The sequence below is a fragment of the Aureococcus anophagefferens genome (genome assembly GCF_000186865.1).
Source record: "Aureococcus anophagefferens unplaced genomic scaffold AURANscaffold_2, whole genome shotgun sequence".
NCBI lineage: Eukaryota > Pelagophyceae > Pelagomonadales > Pelagomonadaceae > Aureococcus > Aureococcus anophagefferens.
Window position 1 is genome coordinate 3,426,001 of NW_008705562.1, and position 15,255 is coordinate 3,441,255.

Genomic DNA, 15,255 nt, shown 5'->3' on the forward strand with positions numbered 1-15,255 from the left:
GATGCGGCGCCAGCGGCGGCTCCGCCGCGCGGCCGCGGGCGCGATCCCCGGCGACGGCGCGGCCTGCGGCCGCTGCGCGGCGGCGACGGCCGCGCTCCTCGACGACCACGCGGCGTCGGCCCACGCGCGCGCGGCGCTCTACGTGCGGAGCGAGCGCGAGCACGCGCTCCGCGACGACGCCGCCGAGCCCGCGCGGACGCGGCGCCAGCGCCGCGACGGCGGCGCGGCGGCCCTCGAGCGCCGCGACGCGCTCGCCGAGGCCGTCGCGGCCGCGAAACGCGAGGCGCGGGCGACGCGCGCCGCGCGGACCGAGCTCGCGGCCGCCGCCGCGGCCCTGGACGCCGAGGAGGCCGCGTTCTTCGAGGCCGCGCGCGCCGTCGACGGCGAGCTCGACGGCCTCCGCGAGCGCGCGGCGGACCTCGTCGGCCGCGCGAACCGGCGCCGCGACCAGGACCGCACGCTCGACGACCTCGCCCGGAGCCTCGACGCGCTCGACGTCGACCGCGCGCCCTTCGACCGCGTCGACGCGTACGTCCGCGCGGCGTGCCGGCGGCTCGAGGCGCGGAGCGACGAGAAGAAGCTCGTCGGGACCTTCGTGCCGGACCCCGCCTAGGGGCCTCCTAACCCGAACTCGCGCGGACGACGGGCGTGGTCGCTACGATGCTTCTCTCTCTCTCGAGCCGCCCGGGATAAGCGTCGGGGTACCTCATGACGGGCTCTTCGATCGAGCGCCCGCCGCCCACCCACCTCCTGACCAATCATCTTTCGCCATCCGGGCAGTTGCCTTCAACTTGAAGGCTTCAAGTTGCTGGCCGGCTGTCTCTCATAGGGGCGGACAGTGAAGCCCGGGCGCTTCGGGGCCGCTTCGGCTGGGTCCGGTTCCCTGGATGGGTCGGGAGCAGTGCGCCGAGATGCTGGTTTAGTACAAGGACCTAATTTGGGTATGTTGCGTGAGGCCCGGCCTCACGCATCTCCGCCGAGTTTCGTGGCTGTACTAAATCAGGAACCCCGGGCACCGCGAATGCATGGTGCCGACAGCAGTGGTGGCGGCCCTCGACAAAGCGCTTCGGGACGTCGCGGGTCGACGCCAGGCGCCTCCCGTCGGCGCGGAATCACGTCGCCGCGCGTTCGGAACCGTTCCTGCGTACCCTGCGCCGCTACTCTGAGCCGCTGAGCCTTCGGCGCTGCTCGTGCGCGCCTGGAGCGCCCGCTCTGGTGAGGCTTCGGTGAGGCACTGGAACTAGATCGCTTCGCTGGGCGCTGCTGGGCGTCGCGCCGACGTGTCGAGTGTTCAGTGCACTCCCAGGTCGACCTACGAGGCGCGGGAACACGCGCTGCGCCTACCACTCGTGGCGTCTGCGCTGGCACAGGCGCGAGACGGGATTGGCGTTTCTCGCCTGGAAACGAGGCGATGGGCCACAACGCGTCCTCGCGGGCTACAGGCGTCGGACGGCTGCGCGATGGGTTCCGACGACATGTATATCGACTCGAGTGCGCCCACGCCAGCCCAAAGTTGCCGGAGCGCCTCGTACACGCGACCCCGTTTTGCCCGCGCGGGAGGAAAATCGAGACTTTGCGAGGTCGTAGCTCCGCGAGATTGAGGTCGATTTACGCGAACCCAGACTCTCTAAGTATCAGTTAGAAGTCGGCTATCCATCGCAAGTGACCGCAAGGTCGAACTCGACGGTCCACCGCCGGTCGACTTTCACTGTCCGCCCCTATCTCTCAAACACTGAACTTTTGTGGGACAACTCGGCTCTGGATCGAGTTTCTCTCAACCCACATTCTTGAGCCATCGCGCGCACCCGCGTCCCGTCCACGCCCGCGCCCCCCCCCCCTCGATCGCCTCGAACACTTCCGTCGCGAACGTTGATACCGAAATTCCCGTCCCGGCGGTCGAGCGACGAATTCGGCCGGAAATCGCTCTCCGCGGAAACGCCCCGGCGCGCCGCAGGCCATGACCAAGCGCCTCCTCCTCGCCCTGGCCGCGTGCGCCGGGCCGCGGGCCGCGGCCGCGTCGTGCTCCGTCGAGGAGTGCGAGTACCAGTACGACGGAATGTGCGACGTCGACGCGGGCTACTGCGCCTGCGACCCGCACGACTGCTCGTCCGTCGGGTCGATCCTCGGCTGCGAGGCGTGCGTCGCCGCGGGCGGCGAGTTCTGCGCCAAGGACGCGCTCTGCGCGGCGGCGGGCGAGGGGGCGAGCCTCGCGACGCTTCAGACGTTCTACAAGACGGCGACGTGCGACGCCGGCGACTACTCGACGTCGTGCCCGTCGCGCCCGCTCCCGGACCCCATGTACGACGCCGTCGCCTGGTACCTGGCCGCCATCAACGTCGAGGAGGTCTGGGCCTCGGGGATCACGGGCGCCGGCGTCACGGTCCTGATCAGCGACGACGGCGTCGACGCGTCGCACCCGGACCTCGCCAAGCTGAGCGTCGCGGACTCGTGCGACCACTACCTCAACGCCGCCGCGACCGATTCGCACGGCACGCACTGCGCGGCGCTCGCCGTCGGCTCGTCGAACGACCACTGCGGCGTCGGCGTCGCCTACGGCGCGTCGCTCGCGTCGTGCAGGACCCTGGGCGAGAGCGACGTCCACGACAACCCGACGGCCTTCGCCAAGGGCGACGTGAACTCGAACTCCTGGGGCGAGGACTCGTGCATCGTCGAATCGGACTACGACTACTACTACTACTACTACTACGACGCCCGCCGCCTCGAGGACGCCTGCCCCTTCTCCTCCGACGTCTACGACACGCCGTGCGCGGACCAGGGCAGCAAAAGAGAGCGAAATTCCCAACTTCAAAGGCTCATATCTCGGCCGGTTTCCACTCGTTTCGGCTGATTTTTGGACGAGCGATCATCTCTCGGAGCGGTCTCGACGCGTGGGCGCTTTTCCCGGAACGCGCGCGCGCGGAACACTCACGTTGAAGCGACGTTGAATCACCCTTTTGCTGCCCAGGCGCGGACGCCGCGTGCGCGGGCGCCGACTTCTCGCGCGCGGGGACGCTGGGCGAGGCCTGCAAGGAGGCCGTCGTCGCCTACTGCTCGGAGGGGCTCAAGTTCGAACACGACCGCGACGCGTGCCTCGACCTCGACCGCTACTACGTCGTCTGCTCGCACAACCAGATCGACGCCGCGGGCCAGGACGCGCTCAAGGCGGGCGTCGCCGACGGCCGCGGCGGCAAGGGCATCGTCTACGTCTTCGCGGCGGGGAACGAGTACACCGGCAACGGGAACACGAACTTCGAGGGCTACCTCAATTCCCGCTACGTCATGACCGTCGGCGCCGTCGGCGTGGACTTGCTCCACGCGTCCTACTCGTCCACGGGCGCGTCTGTCTTCGTCTCCGCGCCCGGCGGCGACCAGGGCGACGTCCGCGGCATGGTCACGGCGAACCCCGTCGCGTCGGGCACGAGCTGCGGCGACGCCACCGTGGGCACGTCCTACGCGACGCCCATCGTCAGCGGCGTCGCCGCGCTCATGCTCGAGGCGAACCCAGACCTGGGCTGGCGCGACGTCCAGGGCATCATAGCCACTACCTCCAAGCTCCCGGACGACGACGGCGACCTGCCGCGGTCCGTCAACGCCGCGGGCATCGGCCACAGCTACCAGTACGGCTTCGGCGTCGTCGACGCCGCCGCCGCCGTCGCCGCGGCGCGGACGTGGACGAACTACGGGCAGGAGGCCGTCCTCACGGCCATGGCGTCGCCGGGCCTCGGCATCGCCGACGACGGCGCCGCCGTCAGTTCGACGATCTCGGCCGCGGCCGACGCCGACTTCGAGGTCGAGGCCGTCGTCGTCATGCTCACGGTCGACCACCCGAATCGCGGCGACCTGAGGATCATCCTCGAGCGCGGCGGCGTCGAGTCGCTCCTCGCGCCGGAGTCCGACGAGGAAGGCGACGGCTACGACGACTGGAAGTACACGACCCTCCGCCACTGGGGCGAATCCGCGAACGGCGGCGGCGGCTGGACGCTCAAGGTCGCCGACGTGCGCGCGGAGGACGGGCCCGGCACCTTCGTCTCCTGGACCCTCCAGGTCCACGGCCACGCCTTCGCGCCGACGCCCAAGCCCACGCTCGCGCCCGTCGCGGCGCCCACGCCCAAGCCCGTCGCGGCGCCCGAGCCCACGCCCGAGCCCACGCCCAAGCCCACGCTCAAGCCCGTCGCCGCGCCCGAGCCCGCGCCCGAGCCGGAGCCGGACACGCTCGCGCCCGTCGCGGCGCCCACGCCCAAGCCCGTCGCGGCGCCCGAGCCCACGCCCAAGCCCGTCGCGGCGCCCGAGCCCACGCCCAAGCCCGTCGCGGCGCCCGAGCCCACGCCCAAGCCCGTCGCGGCGCCCGAGCCCACGCCCAAGCCCGTCGCGGCGCCCGAGCCCACGCCGCCGGCGGACGAAGAAGAAGAGCACCACGACGACCACGACGGCCACGGCCACGACGAGGACGACCACGGCGACGAGCTCGACGAGGCGGAGCACGCCGCTGTCGACTGCGTCGCGGCGAACTGCCCCGAGGGCTTCGACACGGAGTACTACTCCTACTCGTACCTGGGCGACGACGACTGGTTCGACGGCACCTGCGGCTCCGTCGAGGGCGCGCTCGACTTCACGTTCCTCTGCCAGAGCGCGGACGCGACGTGCGGCGAGTGCCAGAGCGCGGTGCGCGCCTACTCGGAGCTCCTCTGGGAGACGCAGGCCGCGGCCGTCGGCCTCGACTGCGACCTCGACTGCCCGGCCTACGGCGCCGCGGCCGAAGACACCCACGACGACCACGACGGTCACGACCACGGCGACGCGGCGCCCGAGGAGTCCGACGGCGCCGCCAAGATCGGCGCCGCGGCCGCGTCCGCCCTCGCGGCCGCCTTCGCGCTCCTCTGAGCCCGGACCGCGCGAGTGACCAAGAAGAAAAAGCAAGCGCCGACGCCGCCGCCACGCCGCGCGTCGAGGGGGCGCCGTTCGATGAGCCGCGCCCGGAGAGACAAAACCCACATCCTGCCTGTCTGCACATACACATAACCAACCTACTAGTAAGGCGGCGAACTTTGAAAGGCAAGGCGCCGCTCGCGGTCCTTAGTCCTAGCACGCCTTCTCGCGGTTCGCGCCGTGTTTCCGCTCGTGGGCGCGGCGCCACGCGCCGTAGACCTGGGGCAGCGCGACGACGGCGGCGGCGCGCGCGATCGCGGCCGGGTCCGCGCGCGCCGCGTCGGCGCCGAGCGCGAGGTAGACGCCGACCTCCAAGAAGCAGATGGACGCGCCGAGGAAGTCGCCCATGACGCCGCCGAGCACGGACCGGCCGTACTCGCCGGCGGCTAGAGTGCCGATAGCCGTCACCGACAACACCCTCGTCGCGGCGCCGCGCGGGAGCACGCCGAAGGCGATGGCCGCCGCGGAGAGCATTGCAAAGACCACGCGGCCGGGGCCTAGGAGCCGCCGGCTGTCGCCGAACCAGTTGTAGTACTCGCCCTTGGCGTCCTCGTCGTCCACAACATAATCGTAGAAGAAGACGAGCGGCGCCGACGACGCGCGCGATAGGCCCTGGGCGACGACGATCGCCGGGCCGGCGCCGGCGGACGCGCCGAGCGCCCAGACCGACGGCGCCGCGCCGAGGCGCGCGATGGCCGCGCACTTGGCGATGACCCAGAAGCCGCCGCCCATGGTCGCGTAGGAGCCGTTGCGGCTGTCGCGCATGATCTTCATGATCTGGGCCTTCGTCCAGCCGCCGCCGAAGCCGTCGAGCGTGTCGCAGAGGCCGTCCTCGTGGAAGCAGCCCGTCAACCAGAGCGTGCCGCCGCCCGAGAGCGCCGCGGCGACGAGCGGCGCGAAGAGCGACGCGGCGGCGTCGTAGAGCGCCGCGGCCCAGGCGCCGACGACGCAGGAGCCCAGCAGCGGGAAGTACGCCAACGACCGCATCAAGTAGCCCGGGTGGTGGTCGCACCAGCCGGGGCACGGCAGCCGCGTGAGGAACATGATCGCCGTCCAGAGGCAGCGCGCCTCGTCGCGCGGCCGCGCCTCGAACTCCTCGAGCGGCGTGCGCACGGCCGTGCCCGTGCCGCGGCTCGACACCTCGCCCTTGTCGAGCACGCTCGTGTCGCCGGCGCCGAAGCCGTCGGCGCTCGCCTCGCGGATGTCGCCGCCGCCCTCGTATTTAGCGCGCATGGCCGCCGCCGTGGGCTGGCCCAACGCGTTGTTGGGCGCCATTTCGTGATCGGTGCGAGCTACAACATACGCTGCGATTCAGCGAGCTCTTCAACTTGAACAGCACTGTGGCAAATTACACGATATGGACGCGCTCGATGCCACTTCGGACGCCGCCTCCGACGTGCGCTGCAGCAGCGCGATGACCCCGGCGGAGGTCGCCGTCGACGGCAGCGACGACGACGCCACGCCACACACGCAGCGGCTCCCACGAACACTCCTCCTTCTTTATGCCGTCGCGGCGTTCGAGTTCACCTTCCCGGACACGGCCAACGCGCAGCGGCTCAACGGGTCCGGCGTGCCCCAGGCGACGCAGCTCGCCATGTACGCGACGGGCTTCGCCACGTCGTCGCTGAAGCCGCTCTACGGCGCGGCCGTCGACGCCGCGGGCTTCCGGCTCGGCCGCGGCGCGGGCGCGCGGCTCGTCTACGGCCTCGCCGCGGGCGGCGCCGTCGCCTGCCACCTCTGGTTCGCGGGCGCGACGACGCCGCGCGCGCTTTTCGCCAGCTACGTCGCCCTGAGCGGCTTCCAGGCCTGCGGCGAGATGGTGCTCTCGGCGCGGCTCGCCGACGCCGTCGCCGCCGGCGCGGCCGCGCCCCGCGCGCAGGCCGCGGCGACGGCCGCGCGCTGGGCCGGGAGCCTCGCCGCCGCCGCGGCGACGCTCCGCATGTACCGCTGCGGCCGCGGCGCGCCGCCGCGCGCCGCGCCGATCCTCCGGCTCGCGGCCGCGCCCGCCGCGGCGGGCGCGGCCGTCGTCGCCGTCGAGCACGTCCTCGCGCGCGGCGGCGACGCGGCGGTGCCGCGGGCGGGCCCGCTCCGGCCGGGCCGCGTCGTCCTCGCGGCGCTCGCCCAGGCGCTCGTCGTCTGGGTCGGCGCGCGGACGTCCGCGGTGCCGCGGGCCGTCTGGCGCGCCGTCCTCGGCGCGCTCGCGGCCGCGGCCGCGGCCGCGGCGGCGTTCGCGCTGGCGCCGCGAAAGACGGCGCCCGACGCGCTCGCGTCGCCGCTCCTCGGCGCGCGGCCGCGCGCGGCCGTCGACGCCGCGGTTCTGGCGCCCGCGGTCTTTCTGTTCGCGCTGGAGGCCGCGCCGTCGGCGAACGAGACGCTCGACAACGTCGTCTTCTGGCTCTTCTTCGCCGAAAAGCCCTGCGTGACGCAGTACGTGAGCCTCGCGTCGACGGCCGCGTCCCTCGCGGCCTGCGGCGCCTACGCGGGCCTCCGGAGGCTCCGGCCCTTTGGCGACCGCGCGGCGCTCTTCCTCTTCGCGCCGCTCGCGGCCGCGGCGTCGCTCGCGCGCGCGCCCCTCGCGCGCGCGCGGCCTCTGGGCGCGTCCGCCGGCGGCGTCCGGCGGCTCTGCGGCCTCGGCCGCGCGGACTACGCCGTCGCCGCGTCGGCCGTCGACGCGTTCTTCGGCGAGCTCTTGGTGCTCGCGGCGTCGACGCTCGCGCTCGCGCGCGCCGCGGAGTTCGGGCCGGGCCGGCGCGGCGCGGCCTACGGCGCCTACCTCGCGCTCTTCGACGCCGGCGCCAGCGTCTCGGGCTGGATCGCCGCGGGCATGGTCGCGGACGCGGGCATCGCCTACGGCGACTTCCGGAAGGCGCCGCGCTTCGCGGCCGTCTGCGCGGCCTGCGCCCTCGCGCCCCTCGCCGTCCTGCCCTTCGTGCGGCCCGCGAAGCGCAAGGCGTAACTTCGTCGGAAGCGCGAGGCCATAACCTAGGCGTCGCTTAGGGCCATGGCCTCCGCGAGCGTGCCCGCGCCCAGGAGCGCCGCGGCGGATCGCGCGAGCGGGAGCGCCAGGACGGCGCCGCTCGCCTCGCCTAATCGCAGCGCCATGTCCAACGCCGGCTTCGCGGCGAGCTCGCGCGCCAGGATGGCGCCGCCCGCGGCCGCGCCGGGCTCCTCGGCGAGCGCCGCCGCGAAGAGCATGCGGTCGCGGCTTTCGGGGAACATCTTCCGCGCGCAGAGCGCCGCCACGGCGGAAATCGACCCGTCGACGAGCGTCACGACGCCCGCCGCGCGCGCGGCCGCGTAGGCGCCGACCATGGCCGCGATCTCGAAGCCGCCGAGGCGCCGGAGCGCCTCGCGGGGCGCGAGGCCGGCTCCGTGGAACGCGAGCGCGCGTCGCACGGTGTCGACCTTGTGCGCGAGGCCTTGGTCGTCGAGGCCCGTGCCGCGGCCGCAGCACACCGCGGCGTCCTCGCCCGTCAGCGCCGCGAGCAGGGCCGCCGCGGCCGTCGTGTTGCCGATGCCGACCTCGCCGACGGCGACGCACACCGCGCCGCGCGCCGCCGCGGCGGTCAGCGCGTCCCCGCCGGCTCGCAGCGCCGCCGCGAGCGCGTCGTCGTCCATCGCGTCGCCGCTCCGGAAGTCCGCCGTGCCGCGAGCGACCTTGCGGTGCTCCACGACGACGTCGCCGACGCCCTCGACGCGGCTCAGGTCTCCCGCGACGCCGACGTCCACGACGACGAGCTGCGCGTTCGCGGCGCGCGCGAGCGTCGCGGTGCAGGACACGCCCGCGGCGAGCGCACGGAAGACGGCCTGCGTCGCCGACGCCGGGTACGGCGACAGCGACTCGTCCGCGAGCTTGGCGCCGTGGTCGCCGGCGAAGACGACGACGGTCGCCGGCTCCGCGGTCGGCGCGAGCGTCCTTTGCGCCACGCACAGGGTGATGGCCCAGTCCTCGAGCACGCCGAGCGAACCCGGCGGCTTCGCGAGCGCCGCGAGGCGCTCGGTGGCGGCGCGGCGCCAGTGAGCCGCGTCTCCGTCGTACGCGGACATTGGGTTGCACGCAGTCAAAAACGCGAGCAAGCCTGATGCTCTCGTATGCAGCACAGTCAGAAGCGCGCAATGCGTCGAATTGCGAGACACAGCAGTCAAAAGTGCGCAAGCAGCGAGCTGCGAGACACAGCAGTCAAATGTGCGCAAGCAGCGAGCTGCCGCAAGACATCGTGCCCTTGCCACTCTTCGAACTCGGGTTGATGGTGAACCAGCTTTTCGTCAAGATGCGAAAAACTCCATCGAGTGCCAATCTCGAGTGCCATCCAGGTCTGAGGCTGCCCGAGAGAGCTTCAAACCATGCGCGTCGTGCTCGCCCTGTCCCTGCTGTCGAGCGCCGCCGCGGGCGTCGCCCAGGTGGACTACTTCTTCGGCAGCAAATGACCCGGGTGCGAGGCCTTCGGCGGCGGCGCGCCGCCGCGTCCGACCATTCCGTCCCGTCCGCGCATGCGATGCCGCGCGCCGCAGGTGACTACCCGAAGCTCTACGCGGCCTTCGCCTCGGACCCGAACACGAACTTCACGAAGCCCGGGCCCGCGGTTCCTTGACCCCGACGGCGCGTGCGTCCACGAGGCGGACTGCGACTGGGAGAAGTGGACGGTCTACGTCGTCGAGCCCATGGCCGTCGCGGACGCAGTGGCCTTCGTCGCCTGCATGGACACGTCCAACGCCACCGACGCGTCGTCGGCGACCCGGGGCTGCGCGGCCGCGGCCTTCGACGCCGCGAAGACCTGCCACGACGGCGACGACGGCCGCGCGCTCCTCGCCGCGGCCGCGGCGCGCTACGCGGCGGCCGTCGCCGGCGAGGCGCACCAGTTCATCCCGGACGTCTTCATCAACGGAGAGCATCAGATACCGGCGTACTCCTACGACCGCCTCGTGCCCGCGATCTGCGCCGCGGGCAGCACGGCCTCGGTCTGCTAGGCTCGCGCCGCCGCGGACGACGCCGACGCCGCGCGCGCCATATGACCGCCGCGCGGAGGGGAACTCCGCGCGGCGCGACCGCGTCCGCGCGCCGCCGATCGCGCCGCCGACGCATAGGTTGAAGTCGATCGTTCCTTCGAGGCTGCCCGCTTCCGATTCGACGACCATGGTGCGCGCGTTCCTGGGCCTCGCGCTGGTCGTCGCGCGCCTCGCGGCGGCCTACCCGCGGACCTGCGCGACGGCGCGGACCCGGGGCCTGAGCTGCGCGGACCACAACGTGACGACGCGCGACGGCTACGTCCTCGAGACGCACACGGTCTGGAACGCGCGCGTCGCGTCGCCCGCCCGCGTCGTCGTGCTCCAGCACGGGCTCATCGATTCGTCGGAGACCTGGGTCGCCAACTACGGCGGCGAGAGCCTCGCCCGCCAGCTCGCGGACGACGGCTGGCTGGTCTACCTCGCGAACTCGCGCGGCCGCCCGCCGTACCGCCACGCGACGCTCGGCCCCGACGACGCCGCGTTCTGGGCCTTCTCCTGGGACGAGATGGCGGCGCTGGACAGCGTCCTGTGGCGGCGACGATTTTCGAGAGAGTTTGACCGGGGAAACGAAGAGACATCGTTACCGACATGCTCGGTAGGCGCTGGACCTCCCCGCGACGGTGGACCGCGCGCTCCGCGCCGCGAACGCGACGCGCGCGTCCCGGGGTGGCGCTACGAGTGGACCCGGCCGGCGCGACGCCGCGCGCCGCGCGACGCCGCGCCGCGTCCGCCGCGACGACGGCGCCGAGCGCCGTCGATCCGTCCAAAAATCGCGGACATCCGTCGCGATCGCGCCGAGCGGCGCGCGGTTTCGCGGGACCGCGCGCGCGGCCGTCGGGGTTTGGGCGGTTTCGCCGTTTTCTGGACGTTGGAGCTCGGGGGCTCGGCGTTCGTGATTTCTATAAGGTGCGCCCGCCGGGGGCACGGCTCCCGGAGCCCGTCGGGAGGGCGTCCGGGCGAAAACTCAAGCACCGCGGCGACTCCCGTCGACGGCTACGGCCACGGCGACTTCATCTGGAGCCTCGACGCGGGGACGATCCTCTTCCCCCAGGTCGCCGCGCGTCTGGACCGGGGAGTAAAAAACTAACGTTCGGGGGGCACGACGACGCGCCGCAGGCGGCGCACGCGCGTCGCCGCGTCGAAGCCGAGGCCGCACCGGTCCCGCGCGGCCGTCGCCGCCTCGTGGAGCCGCGCGCGGTCCAGGGGCGCCGTCGCCGCGAGGAGGAGCGCGTTGCCGGAGTGGGCCGAGAAGCCGAGGGCCTCCGTGCGGAAGCATCCGCGGGCGAAGTGCGCGTCGTAGGCGGCCTCGGCGGCCGCGAGCGCCGCGGCCCGCGTCGCGCCGCCGAGGTGGAGGTTGTGCACCAGGGCGCCCCCCGGCCGCAGGGGCAGCGCCTCGAGGAAGGGCGCCCCGTAGAACGCCGCGGGGCACGCGTTGTCGCCGTCGAAGACGTCGATGAACACGCAGTCGAAGGGCTCGCCGTCGTACTTCGCGACGAAGTCGACGCCGTCGCCGACGACGACGGCGCCGCGCGGCGTACCGGGGACCGCGGCGGCGACGGCCGCGTCCACATCCACGGAGACGTGCGTCGAGTCCGGCGCGACGGCCTCCAGAAACCGGGGCAGCGCGCCCGCGCCGTGGCCGAGGTGGAGGAAGCGGGGCGCGGGCCGGTCGCCGAGGACCGCGAGCGCGAGCGCCGCCGCGGACTTGAGGTGCTCGGCGTGGAGGAGCCGCGCGTCGCGGTTCACGATGCCGTGGTAGATGGACCGCCCGTCCGGGAAGCGCAGGCCGACGGTGCGCCAGCCGTTGCGCCGCTCCCGGACCTCGAGCGTCGCGTTCTCGAAGCACGACGACGGCGCCGCGGACACGAGCGCCGCGTCCTTCGCGGGCCCCGCGTTCCGCCAGCTCGCGAGCGCGTCCGCGTCGTCGTCCGCGGGCGCGTGGCGCGCCGCGCCGTCCAAGATCGCCGCGACGCCCGGCAGCTTCGTCGGCCCGTAGAACCCGGCCTTGCGCGGCTCCTGGGCGTCCCAGAGCTCCTGGGCGTGGCCGCCGGGCGTCGCCGAGAGCACCAAGCGCTCGACGCCCGCGTCGTGCACGAGGTAGAGCCCGCGAGCCGCGAGCTTCCCGGCGGGGTCGTCCGCGGACGCCGCGAAGTCGTCGAGTAACGCGTCGGGCAGCGCCGCGCGGCCGTCGTTGCCGACGCCGCGGCCCACGAGGTAGCGCCTCTGGCCGTCGGCGCCTAAAGCCATGGGCAGCGGCGGCATGATCTCCACCGTCTCGAAGCCCAAGCTCCGCCAGTTCGCGCCGCCGCCCCAGTCGCGGTCGATGTTCGTCACGAGGTCGTCGAACGGCCGGTCCCGCGCGAAGGCCTTGATGAGCTTGCTGATGCCGCCGACGACGCGCGCGTCGCGCAAGGCGCAGAAGCGCAGGAGCTCGTGCGTGCGCCGGGCCGCGCCGGCCCGCTTCACGAGCTTTCTTTTGGTAAAGGTGGCCACCGCGACGAGCTCGTCCTCGAGGTAGAGCCCGTAGGCGTACTTGGCGTTCGTCGCCCGCCAGAGGTGGTTCGCCTCGAGGAACGCGCGCGCGACGTCCTTGTCCACGGTTTTGGCGCGCGTCTTCCGCGCGAAGACGCGGCGCGTCGACGCCGCGCCGAGCCGCGCGAGGAGCCGCGCGCGCGCGATGTCGCCCCGGCCGCGCCACGTGTCCTCGTGGAGGTGGATGATCTCGCCGCCGCGCGCCGCGCGCGCGTTCGTCAACCGCGCGGACGCTCCGGGGTCCGAGCAGCCCTCGAGGCTCCGCGGCGACGGCACGAGCCGCAGCGCGAGGTCGTCGCCGAACGCGAGGATTTTCGAGCGCGCGTCCTGCGCCTCGCAGCGCCAGTCGACGCCGTGCGACGCCAGCCAGGCCTCGACCTCGCGCACGTATGGTGGTGCTGCTGCTTCGGGCGTCATCGCCGGCGCCTCCCGGGCCGCCGAGGCTGCTGCTTCGGGCGTCGTCGCCGGCGCCTCCCGGGCCACCGACGTCGCCGCCAACGCGCTGCGGCGCGGGACGCGATGCGGCGGCTGCAGCGCCGCGCATGCACCGAGGAGAAATATGCATGCAAGCATCGCGAACGTCGAGCGCTAGTTGCAGAGCGTCATCGTCGCCTTCTCGCCCTTCAACCACTTCTTTGAGGTCAAGAAGCGGTTGCGCCCATCCATGCGTGATGGCATTGATGTCGCGATTCGATGGGCAGCATTATTGCCGAGCTTTTGGAACACGCTGGGCTCATGGCCTGACATCAGTAAATTCTTCTGCACAGAGGCAGCCCAGATGAGCGCCATGGCCTGAGACATCAGTAAATTCTTCTGCACAGAGGCAGCCGACATGAGCGCCGAGCGACCGTGGCGCGTCTATGCGGCCTGCGTGCTCGTGCAGCTCAATTTCGCCGTCGGCGCCGTCGTCGCCGCGCTCGGCCTGCCGCTCATCCATCCCATGTGCTTCGCGCTCATCCGCGAGGCGAGCGCCGCGGCGCTGCTGCTGCTTTGGGCGCGCGCGACGACCACGCCGCGGGAGCGGCGCGTCGCCGCGGACTGGCGCGTGCTCTGCCGCGTCGGCGCCTGCGCCGCCGCGACGCAGCTCCTCGCGCTCGTCGGTCTGAAGCTCTCGTCGAACCCGACGGTCTTCGCGCTCTACCAGCCGGCGCAGCCCGCGCTCGTCGCCGCGGCGTCCGTGCTCCTCCGCTGGGAGGCTTTCGACGCGACGCGCGCCGCTGGCGTATTCATCGCCTGCGGCGGCTGCGCGCTCGCGGCCTTCGCGACGCTCGACGGCCGCGCGGGCGCCCGGTCCGGGGACCTCGCGGGCCACGCGCTCTTCGCCGGCGCCGCCGTCGCGGGCGCCGCCTTCCAGCTCTGCTCCAAGCCCGCCGTCGCCAAGTATCCCCCGGCGCGGCGGCCCGCGTCGCGACGTCGGCCGGGAAAGAGATTCGTCGTCGCCCGAACGAGAGTCGCGAGAGACGCGATCCGAAAGCTCGCGCGCGCGCCAGGTCGTCGTCGCCGCGGCGTCCTACGCGCTCGCGGCGTGCTGCACGGCCGCGGCCGCCGCGGGCCTCGCGGCCGCGCCGGGCGACGTCGGCGCCTGGCTCTGCCCGGACTGCGACGGCTTCTGGCGCGTGCCCGCGTCGGCGCTGCCGGCGCTGTTGTGGTGGATCTTCATGAGCACCGTGCTGAACTACGCGCTCATGCTCTGGGCCGTCGCCGCGTCGTCGCCGACGCTCGTCACGGCGTTCTCCGCGCTGCAGCCCGTCGCCGCCGCGGGCGTCACGCTCGCCGTGCTCGCGTCGCGCCCGCGCTTTCGCTGCCGCGGCGCGGCCGACGCGCGCTGCCTGCGGCCGCCCGCGGCCTCCGACGGGCTCGCCGCGGCGCTCGTCATCGCCGGCCTCTCCCTCGTCGTCCGCACGGAGCTCCGCGCGACGCGGCGGCCGCGCGCGGACTACGTCGGCGTCGAACTCGAGGAGCGTTAGCCATCGAGGGGCAACCGCGCGAGGTCCGCCGCGACGGCGGAAACGTGGTCCGGCGTCGCGCGCGCGCGCCGCTGGAGGTCGTAGAAGACGGGCGCGGCGACGGCGATGGCGTGGTCGCCGCCCGCGGCCTTGGCCGCGCGCGACCGCCGCGCGGCCTCGCCGCCGCGGCCGCCGAACGCGTCGAAGAGGCGCCGCGCGTCGAAGGGCGCCGCGGACGTCGCGCCCGGGTCCAGCGCCAGGAGGAGCAGGCCGCGGTTCATCGTGTTGTAGTCGTCGGAGTCGACCGCGAGCTCGCTCCCCGTCAGCGCGCCCGCGAGGATCTCCACGAGGAGGCAGAGCAGCGCGCCCTTGGTCCCGCCGACGGGCAGCTGGGCGCCGGACTCGAGGGCTTCGGCGGCGTCGACCGTGGGCTCGCCCCGCGCGTCGACGGCGACGCCGGCCGCGAGCGGCGCGCCCGCGGCGGCCGCGACCTCGATCGCGGCGCGCGAGCTCGCCGCGAGGGCCAGGTCGACGACGACGGGCGGCTCGCCGCGGCCCCGCGGCGCCGCGTAGGCCACGGGATTCGTGCCCAACACGCGCGTCGCGTCGCCGGCGCCCGGCGCGGCGAGGTACGCCGGCGTGTTGGCGCAGGCGACGGCGACGAGGCCGTGGTCGGCCGCGAGGCGCTCGCAGGTCGGCCCGAGCCTGTGTGGAAATCAAATCTTCAACCCGACTTCAATGTGAGCGTATGCGACGGTTTCGACGCGAGCTCTTCTTCTATGCTTCGAGAACTCGACGAGAGCAATCGATTCGTCCAAAAATCAGCCGAATCGACGTCGATTTG

At 73.3% G+C, this 15,255-nt stretch overlaps 3 protein-coding genes across 3 annotated transcripts; 2 read left to right on the plus strand and 1 right to left on the minus strand.

The window, feature by feature from the left end:
* Nucleotides 1-2,296: 2,296 nt before the first annotated feature.
* AURANDRAFT_20051 (hypothetical protein) lies at nucleotides 2,297-3,297 on the plus strand (the record flags this gene model as incomplete). Its single annotated transcript, XM_009034979.1, has 2 exons — nucleotides 2,297-2,668; nucleotides 3,133-3,297. Coding segments are annotated over 2 exons (537 nt in total), but the record flags the coding sequence as incomplete, so codon positions are not given.
* Nucleotides 3,298-7,908: 4,611 nt separating this feature from the next.
* On the minus strand, nucleotides 7,909-8,973 carry CobT (hypothetical protein; the record flags this gene model as incomplete). The annotated part of the gene is made up of 1 exon (XM_009034983.1): nucleotides 7,909-8,973. The coding sequence occupies one exon, from the start codon at nucleotides 8,971-8,973 to the stop codon at nucleotides 7,909-7,911; it is 1,065 nt and encodes a 354-aa protein (XP_009033231.1).
* Nucleotides 8,974-10,060: 1,087 nt separating this feature from the next.
* Nucleotides 10,061-10,453, plus strand: AURANDRAFT_19589 (hypothetical protein; the record flags this gene model as incomplete). Its single annotated transcript, XM_009034980.1, has 1 exon — nucleotides 10,061-10,453. A coding segment is annotated over one exon (393 nt), but the record flags the coding sequence as incomplete, so codon positions are not given.
* Nucleotides 10,454-15,255: the final 4,802 nt, after the last annotated feature.